Below are 10,353 nucleotides of genomic sequence, written 5' to 3' on the forward strand. Positions count from 1 at the left end.
CACGGGCCACAGAGGGAGACGAGGGCGGGACGACCGCGGCAATGGAGATTTACGTTCACTACAGTTACGTCACATTTAGCCCGGTTTTAGTCTTGTAATTCACTCTGTTTCCCCTTTACTCCAGCACCACTACAACAAAGGCTGTGGATATGTTTACTCCCAAATAAAGAGACGTGGAGAGGAGCAAAGTGCTTCAACAGCCCATAAGCACGTCAATAACGGAGAATGCTAACATGCTAATGCTAACATGCTAACGCTAACGTTAGCTTCTCCGTTTTTTCCACTTCTTCTGGACAATCTGCTCAGGGAAAACATCCAAATGGATTGGGTTTGGACTCAGCTTTATTAGTGTGAGTTAAATGTGCCTGTAGTCCAGCAGAAAGCCTGTAAAACAGTGTGAAAATGGTGATTCCATGACTAAAGGAGCTGGTGCTTTTCTCTTTAACCTCTTAACCCCCGCCTGAACCGAGCGCCTTTTCTCCAGCTCAGCTTTACCCAATAATAAGACTCATTTGAAAGCTAAGGCCTACGAAAGAAGCTGATCTTTTTCATCATAATATAACAATAACATCAGTGGCATTTTTCTGTTTGTTTCATCTTGACACGTCCCAGGCCCCGCTTTGGGAACCCTGCAGTGGTTTTCAAATATATATTGTTTTAATCTTCAGATGAATCACAGAAACACCCTTTAGGACTGTGATATTAATAATTACCCATAGACATGTTTTCTTTACTAATATTTACAAATCTGCCCCTTCTTTGTCTGACATTTCACTGACATGACACGGTTAATAAGTTAAAGAAGAACCGCTCACTGAGAGTTTCTTCTTTTCTGTCCCTGAAGGAGCGAAAGAGTGAGATGGACTAAATATAAACAGGTTTATTATTTCCCTTTGTAATAACTATAACATCAGTGTAAACATGGAGCAGGGCTTTAACAGGAGTTTATTGAGACTAAGGTGAATCTGAATGTGTTGAACCAGATTTATAACAATGTAATGGAGGAAAATGTCACTTCCTCAGTTTAACTCTCTGACAGCTCTAGTTTTTATACTTATTACACCACTGACTTTACAGAGTTGTTTGTTACAGGTTGATTCCTGCCTGACACTCCCTGGTTTAGAACTGGCCTGTCCTGATTCTTGCTCTGAGTCACATGACTCTAAAGAACAGGAAGTCACATTTCAGAGTCTGTTTCCTCCGTCTGCGCCTCAGGACTCTCTGGTAAGAACTCTTGTACATTTCTTTGTATAAACTCTCTATAATAATAATAATAATAATAATAATAATAATAATAAGTCAGATTTATACAGTGATGTTTGGGACACTCACAGACTCGACAGCAGAAAACAAAGTAAAGACAGTTTTAAGGAAAAGTTGAACAGGTGGTTTTGATGCTGATTTAAAGTTTGTTGGTGAGTCTGTGTTTCTGACGGGCTGTGGGGGTGAGTTCCAGAGGGGGGCAGGGTGGGGGGGGGGTGATGGCGAAGGCTCGGGCCCCCAAGGTCTGGTGGTTAGTGCGGGTGATGGTGGGCGGGGCCAGGTTATGGAGGGACTTGTAGGTGAGGAGGCGGAGCTTGTGTTGAACAGGGAGCCTGTCACGAGTGGGGATTCGACCCAAAAGCAAAAACAGCCAAAAACAGGTTCAAAGGAAATTTAATGGCAAAGGCCAAGAACAGACAAAAAATGCAAAACTCACTTAGCAGGAACACGGAACAGGACACACACACAACGCACCATGAGAACACAAATGAACCGACAAGGACATGGGAAAACACAGGGGTCTAAATACAGAAGGAACAGGGAACAGGTGAAACACATTAGGGCGGGACAGGTGATCAACACAAGGGAAGCAAAGCAAAACCACAAGGACAGAACAGACATGACAAAATAAAAGACTAGACACAGAACCAGACCAAAACAGGGGACAGAACACATATAGACAGAACCATGACAGCCGGTGGAGGACGGGGGGAGGAATTAATTTATTAATATAAACTAATCTGGCTTTTTGGGGCAAAGCTTTGGATAATCAAAGTATGATGGCCCCTTCCTTAAAATGCCGTCCCAGTAATTTTATACATAGACCGAAGCATTTAAAATATATATATTTGACATTTTGTAGCAATTTGAATATTTATTAGACTTTAAATCCAAATCCATTAGATTTTAGAAAGTTTGATTTTAGCCTAAATTTTAAAAATCGCTAAATCTTGAGAAAACACTTCATATTTTCAAGTAGATTAAACACATTTTGAAAAGAAGAATTAGGCTGAACCCTGATGTTTGTGACTTAAGCTCTGACTCGACTTGACCCCAGGACCTTCACGTCTTGGACTTGTTTGGGACTTGGACCTTCAGGACTTGGACTTGTTTGGGACTTGGACCTTCAGGACTTGGACTTGTTTGGGACTTGGACCTTCAGGACTTGGACTTGTTTGGGACTTGGACTTGTTTGGGACTTGGACCTTCAGGACTTGGACTTGTTTGGGACTTGGACCTTCAGGACTTGGACTTGTTTGGGACTTGGACCTTCAGGACTTGGACTTGTTTGGGACTTGGACCTTCAGGACTTGGACTTGTTTGGGACTTGGACCTTCAGGACTTGGACTTGACTCGAGACTTGCATCAGTGACTTAGTTCCACCTCTGGCAGTTTGTTTCTATCAGGAAAGAACTGAGAGTCCGTGTTTTTGGAGAACTCTCATATCTTAAAGTCATGGAAAGAAAGAAGTGCTTTGGATAAAACGATCCCACAAAAATGATCGTGAGAGGCTCTAACATCAGGATCATGTCATATAGAATGTTTTAATCTTAAATGAATCATATTAACCATAGACATGTTTTCTTAACTAATATTTACAAATCTGCCCCTTCTTTGTCTGACATTTCACTGACATGACACGGTTAATAAGTTAAAGAAGAACCGCTCACTGAGAGTTTCTTCTTTTCTGTCCCTGAAGGAGCGAAAGAGTGAGATGGACTAAATATAAACAGGTTTATTATTTCCCTTTGTAATAACTATAACATCAGTGTAAACATGGAGCAGGGCTTTAACAGGAGTTTATTGAGACTAAGGTGAATCTGAATGTGTTGAACCAGATTTATAACAATGTAATGGAGGAAAATGTCACTTCCTCAGTTTAACTCTCTGACAGCTCTAGTTTTTATTCTTATTACACCACTGACTTTACAGAGTTGTTTGTTACAGGTTGATTCCTGCCTGACACTCCCTGGTTTAGAACTGGCCTGTCCTGATTCTTGCTCTGAGTCACATGACTCTAAAGAACAGGAAGTCACATTTCAGAGTCTGTTTCCTCCGTCTGCGCCTCAGGACTCTCTGGTAAGAACTCTTGTACATTTCTTTGTATAAACTCTGGATCATGGGCTGATTTCTGAGGTTGAATCCGTTTAAACTTGTTTCTCTGAACTTGACTGAAGCCAATGTAATAAAAGTGTGGATCAAACACAGCAGCTGCTCACAGAGCTGTTCTAAAGTCTGAGCCGATCCAAAAGGACAGGTGAGGTCATAGGCGTCTGACTGGGGAGGTAAAGGGTACTAAGTACCTAGGCCAGGGCCCAGAGCAGGGTAGGGGCCCTCAAAAATGCTGCATAAAACGTTCTGTGTTGTACTTTCTAAGTTTCTTCATTATTGATACTATAAGAACTGAATAACCGGGTCAAATACAATGGGTACTACACAGAATTTTGCACAAACAATAATGATTGATAATATCTCAGGGCCCTGACACCCCTTTATGTGCCAAATGGTTCAGCCCACACACCGGTGTTCAGCACCAGCTTCACCTCAGCAGTGACTTGATGAGGTGGACTCTGTAATGTAATGACACAGAGCTATGACAGATCTTAGTCTGGCCTCGCTCTAATGTGCTTTTCTTTAACACTAGCCTGTTCTAGCGGAGCTTAGAGGAAACTTTCTGTCATAAATGACAGTTAAACATGAGGTGAGGCGAGTCCTGCCTCTGCCTGCGCTAAGAGGATGGTGCAGAGTCAGAGACGGAGACGGAGCTCCTTCTCTCCTCGTTTTAACCTCTAAAGTTTCTCTTTCCTCATATTTATTATAATTGAGCCTCAGGCCAATACAGTGACAAAAGCCACAGGTCGCACACGCTGTTTTCACCGATTTAATGATGCTAATTAGCCGCGCGCATTTGGGTTGACGCATTATAAATGTGCAGCTTTGGAGACGAGTCAATCTGGTTCTAGTAAAAGGTGGAGCTCGAGCCTTTAGTCTATTCCAGCGCAACTTTATACAACAACAATTTACTCACAACACACTTAAAGGTACAGGCTTCAAATATGTGAGACTAAATCAGACTGAAGCCCTTGAGTTTTGTGTTCAGGCCTGTGGCCACAGAGACATCATAGTATCATCATTTTATGTAAAATAACATTTTAAAAGTCACACATGTTATTCTCAGCATAAATATCCCATGTCCTGGTGCAGTCGTCCTGTTTAATGTGGTTTAAAAAGCACATGCTCTACATAAAACTAGCCATTTCATTTGGCCCAATGAAAGTAGAATATTCCACCTTAATCTAAATATCTGTCACCACAGGATTAAAGGTTATTCAGTTTCTGTAACTGAAGCCAAATCAGATGCAAATTCAAATCAAACATTGACTTGAAGCAAACAAACAAACAAACAAACAAACAAAAACAAATAAACCATGACCTCAGTACCCATTGTATTGGACATGTCTTTGTTTATGAAGCACTTTTTTGGCCGACCAGTTTTGTCACTTAGTTAAGGTATATATAATAAAGTTATAATAGAAAATAAATGAACTGCACAGTCAAACCACTAAACCACTGCTATGTGGTCAAAGAACCACCTTCCTCAACTGTAACACTTTTATGAACGAGCTCCTCCGCTGCTCCTACAATAGGTTTGTGCCAAAAGAAGCCTGTGTCCACCACAGGGCAAAGCTCCAGTTATTTAGGGGAATAAAAATGTCAGGCCAAAGAAAAGAGAAAATGTTTTTAAATGTTCACCAATACAAATGTTTCTGTCGTCTGTGATCACGGTGACCCTTTCATCAAAATGTCTTCCCTGAAATACTTAGCCCTGAGTTTGAAATGTTCCAGTGTTAGAGGTTCTTTAGGCTGAAGGAGACAGGAGTTGAACTGAAGACTGTGAGAAACTGTGCAGTGAAAGGAAGGACAGACTGAGGAGCAGCTTTAGGACCATGTTAAAGGAGATGATTACACACACAACATGATTGAACACTGGAAACATTGCAATATTCACATCGTTTTGATATTTATGTCCCAAATGTGTTTCAGAAATGGCCTCTCGGAGCCCGAGCCGCTCTGAGGAGCAGTTCATGTGCTCCATCTGTCTGGAGGTGTTCTCTGAGCCCGTCTCCACTCCATGTGGACACAACTTCTGCAAACGCTGCATCTCTCACACCTGGGACTCCACTGAGAGCTGCTTCTGCCCCCTGTGTAAAGAGGTCTTCTCCACCAGACCACAGCTCAAGACCAACACCTTCATCTCTGAGATGGTCTCACAGCTCAAACTGGAGAAGAGGAGCAGCTCTATGGAGGACATGCCCTCCTTCAGTGAAGTCCAGTGTGACGCCTGCTCTGAGCCCAAACTGAAGGCAGTGAAGTCCTGCCTGGTCTGTCTGTCCTCGTTCTGTGAGAGCCACCTCCAGCCTCATCTGAGCGCGCCCAGACTGAAGAGACACCAGCTGATGGAGCCTGTGGACGACCTGGAGGACAGGATCTGTCCCACACACGACCAGCCGCTCGAGCTCTACTGCAGCACTGATCAGAAGGCCATCTGTGTGGTATGTTCTGCTCTGGAGCACAAGAACCATGAGGTATTATCTCTGAAGGAGGTGTTTGAGCAGGAGAAGGTCTCTCTGCAGCAGACTGTGGCTGAGAACCAGCGTCTGGTGGAGCAGAGGAGGCTGAAGGTCCAGGAGATCACAGCTGCCCTGGAGCTCCGTGAGAGAGAGGCTCAGAGAGAGACACAGCAGATGGTGAAGGTCTTCAGTGACATCATGGAGTCTGTGCAGAGATGTTCGGACCATCACACCAAAGTCCTGGAACAAAGTCTTTCTAAACATAAGGAGCGCGCTCAGGCCTTGATCCAACAGCTGCAGCAGGAGATGTGTGAGCTGGAGAAGAGCAGCACTGAGGCCCAGCAGCTCTCACTCTCTACAGACCCCCTCCACTTTCTACAGCGCTGCCCTGCACTGCCCCCTGCTGGCCTGAAGGACTGGAGCAGCGTGAGCTTTGAGCCGCAGACGTGTGAGGGCAGTGCGGCCCGAGCTCTGTCTGAGCTGGAGACAAGTCTCTCACAGAAGATCAAACAACTGCCTTCAACCTTAGAGCTGAGGAGAGTTCAGACGTTTGCTGTGGACGTCACTCTGGACCCAGACTCTGCTCATCCTGAGCTGGTTCTGTCTGAAGATCTCAAACAGGTTCATGACACTGATGTGAAGAAGAAGCTCCCAGACTCTCCTCAGAGGTTTGATGAATGTGTTATTGTTTTAGGAAAACAGAGTTTCTCTTCAGGCAGGTTCTACTTTGAGGTTCAGGTCAAAGGGAAAACTGAGTGGACTTTAGGCGTCGCCCGAGAGTCCGTCGACAGGAAGGGATCGGTCACTCTGGGCCCAAAGAACGGATTCTGGACCATTGCGTTGAGAGACAAAGTTAAATACAAAGCTTTTGCAGACCTTCCTGTCCTCCTGTCTCCACTGAGGCCTCCTCAGAAGGTCGGGGTGTTTGTGGACTATGGAGCAGGTCTGGTCTCCTTTTATGACGTAGATTCTGCAGATCTCCTCTACTCCTTCACTGGCAGCTGCTTCAAGGAGAAACTCTTTCCTTATTTCTGTCCCTGTCTAAATGATGGAGGAACAAACTCTGCTCCTCTGATCATCTCAGCTGTGGACACAGAGTCTCCAGTTTGTGAAGGTCTTAAATGAAACACTTGTATCTGAACAGCAGCTCCAACAGTGACTCAGGCTTTGTTTGTGTGTTGGTTTGTGTCTCTGCTGCAGGACAGACAATAAGGATCTTCTTGTGTGTAAAAAGTGTGAATAAGGAAAGAGCCGGTGTTTCCTGAGTTCATATGAGACGTTAGAATAAAGGGCTCTGTACAAAGTCTTCACTTTACATTCTCTGCTTTTGCTTCACGTGTCACAGAACTCACCCTAAAGATCCTACTCTACATGTTTTAGTGCATTTGGGATTTCTTTAAATAAACTCCTTATTAATGGAATATTCTGTCAAAATGTCAATGATTGTGTTTGGGACAAAAAAGATCAATAAACTCTTGGAAAATGTGTTTTATTTGTTGTGATTTTGTGGAGAGGACAGAGCTCATGAACCAACACATTTATCAAAGATCTAAAAACAAACAAACAGAGAATATTATCCAGTATTTACGACCACCCATGTGATATAAAAACTCACAGTTCATCAGGTCTGAGTCTTTAAAAGCTCCTGATGGAGGAGTCTGGTCGAGCAGAGGCGGAGCTTCACCATCAGGCAGGGCAGGCAGCTGCTTGTGCCCCCCCAACAGTCAAGGGCCCCCATGGACTGACCTTTCATTTATAAACTTGCATTAACCTCTTACCCCCCGCCAAAACCAAATCCATTCTCTCCTCTTTGCCTCTGTCGACACTTTTTATTTCCCTCATGTGTTTTTGTCACTTTTTTATTACTTTTTTGCCGGATTTTTTTCTCTTTTTTTGTTGGATTTTTGTCTTTTTTTTGCTGGATTTTTGTCTTTTTTTTGCTGGATTTTTGTCTTTTTTGCTGGATTTTTGACATTTTTTCTGCTGGATTTTTGACAAACCCCATGAGCTGCCACCTTAACGTGGTGGGGTTGTTTGAGTACCTGAATGATCCGAGGAGCTATGTTGTCCTGGGCTTTATTCCCCTGGTAGGGTCTCCTATGGCAAACAGGTCCGAGGTAACGGGTCAGACGCAGAGCAGCTCACAAATCCCATATGGACGTACAACAATCAAGGACCGTGACGTTGCCCGGCATGGCGCAGCCGGGACTTGGGGCCCGAACGCGAGCGTCTGGTGGCCGGGTCTCTGCCCACGGGGCCCGGCCGGGCAGAGCCCGAAGGGACGACGTGGGCCCGCCCTCCGGTGGACTCACCACCCGCAGAGGGATCCGTAGGGGTCGGGTGCGGAGAGGACTGGGTGGCAGTCGAGGCGGTGCCTCGACGACCTGGTCCACATGCACAGCTTTTGGCGTTCGGGACATGGAACGTCACCTCGCTGGGGGGGAAGGAGCCTGAGCTTGTGCGGGAGGTTGAGACATACCGGCTAGATATAATCGGGTCACCTCCACGCACAGCTTGGGTTCCGGATCCCAACTCCTGGAGAGAGGCTGGACTCTCCATGTTTCTGGAGTTGCCCGCGGGGAGAGGCGGCGGGCTGGGGTGGGTTTGCTCATATCCCCCCAGCTCAGCCGTTACATGTTGGAGTTCACCCCGGTGGACGAGAGGGTCGCGTCCCTACGCCTTTGGGTCGGGAACAGGTCTCTCACCGTTGTCTCGGCCTACGGGCCCAACATCGGTGCAGAGTACCCGGCCTTCTTGGAGTCCCTGGGAGGGGTACTTGATGGTGCTCCGACTGGGGACTCCATTGTTCTACTGGGGGACTTCAACGCCCACGTGGGTAACGACAGTGAGACCTGGGAGGGAGTGATTGGGAGGAACGGCCTCCCCGATCTGAACCCGAGTGGTGTTCTGTTATTGGACTTCTGTGCTAGTCACGGTTTGTCCATAACGAACACCATGTTCGAGCACAAGGGTGTCCATAAGTGCACGTGGCACCAGGACACCCTAGGCAGGAGGTCGATGATCGACTTTGTAGTCGTGTCATCTGATCTCCGGCCGCGTGTCTCGGACACTCGGGTGAAGAGAGGGGCTGAGCTGTCAACCGATCACCACCTGGTGGTGAGCTGGATCCGCTGGCTGGGGAGGAAGGCGGTCAGACCTGGCAGGCCCAAACGTGTTGTGAGGGTCTGCTGGGAACGTCTGGCGGATCCCTCTGTCAGTGGGGTCTTCAACTCCCACCTCCGGAAGAGCTTCACCCAGATTCCGAGGGAGGCTGGGGACATGGAGTCAGAGTGGACCATGTTCTCCTCCTCCATTGTTGATGCGGCTGCTCGTAGTTGTGGCCGTTAGGTCTCTGGTGCCTGTCGCGGCGGCAATCCCCGAACCCAGTGGTGGCGCCCGGAAGTAAGGGATGCCGTCAAGCTGAAGAAGGAGTCCTACCTGGCCTTGTTGGCTTGTGGGACTCCGGAGGCAGCTGAGAGGTACCGGCAGGCCAAGCGTGCTGCAGCTCGTGCGGTCGCGGAGGCTAAAACTCGGGTCTGGGAGGAGTTCGGAGAAGCCATGGAGGAAGACTATCGGTCGGCCTCGAAGAGATTCTGGCAAACCGTCCGTCGCCTCAGAAGGGGGAAGCAGTGCTTCACCAACACTGTTTACAGTGCGGGTGGGGGGCTGCTGACCTAACTGGGGATGTCGTCGGGCGGTGGAAGGAGTACTTCGAGGACCTCCTCAATCCCGTCTTCACGTCTTCCAATGAGGAAGCAGAGGCTGGGGACTCGGAGGTGGGCTCGCCCATCACCGGGGCTGAAGTCACCGAGGTGGTGAGAAAGCTCCTCGGTGGCTCCGGGGGTGGATGAGATTCGCCCTGAGTACCTTAAGTCTCTGGATGTTGTAGGACTGTCTTGGCTGACACGTCTCTGCAACATCGCGTGGCGGTCGGGGACAGTGCCCCTGGATTGGCAGACCGGGGTGGTGGTCCCTCTCTTTAAGAAGGGGGATCGGAGGGTGTGTTCCAATTACAGAGGAATCACCCTCCTTAGCCTCCCCGGTAAGGTCTACTCCAGGGTGCTGGAGAGGAGGATCCGGCCGATAGTTGAACCTCGGATCCAGGAGGAACAATGCGGTTTTCGTCCTGGTCGTGGCACACTGGACCAGCTCTATACCCTCCGTCGGGTGCTTGAGGGTTCGTGGGAGTTCGCCCAACCAGTCCACATGTGTTTTGTGGATTTGGAGAAAGCGTTCGACCGCGTCCCTCGTGGTGCCCTGTGGGGGGTGCTCCGGGAGTATGGGGTCCGGGGCCCTCTGCTAAGGGCTGTCCGTTCCCTGTATGAGCAGCAGGAGCTTGGTTCGCATTGCCGGCAGTAAGTCAGACCTGTTCCCGGTGCGTGTTGGTCTCCGCCAGGGCTGCCCTTTGTCACCAGTTCTGTTCATTACCTTTATGGACCGAATTTCTAGGCGCAGCCAGGGGCCGGAGGGTGTCCGGTTTGGGAGCCTCAGAGTCTCATCTCTGCTGTTTGCAGATGAT

The 10,353-nt window shown here is 47.7% G+C and overlaps 1 protein-coding gene across 1 annotated transcript; it reads left to right on the top strand.

Moving 5' to 3' along the window:
• Positions 1–5,309: 5,309 nt before the first annotated feature.
• On the top strand, positions 5,310–6,959 carry LOC306981059 (E3 ubiquitin-protein ligase TRIM21-like; the record flags this gene model as incomplete). Its single annotated transcript, XM_079580607.1, has 2 exons — positions 5,310–5,945; positions 6,048–6,959. 2 exons carry the CDS (start codon positions 5,310–5,312, stop codon positions 6,957–6,959), a joined length of 1,548 nt encoding a protein of 515 aa, XP_079436733.1.
• Between the last annotated feature and the right edge of the window lie 3,394 nt (positions 6,960–10,353).

The sequence above is a fragment of the Gobius niger genome (assembly GCF_951799975.1).
Source record: "Gobius niger genome assembly, chromosome: 21".
In the NCBI taxonomy this organism is placed as follows: domain Eukaryota; kingdom Metazoa; phylum Chordata; class Actinopteri; order Gobiiformes; family Gobiidae; genus Gobius; species Gobius niger.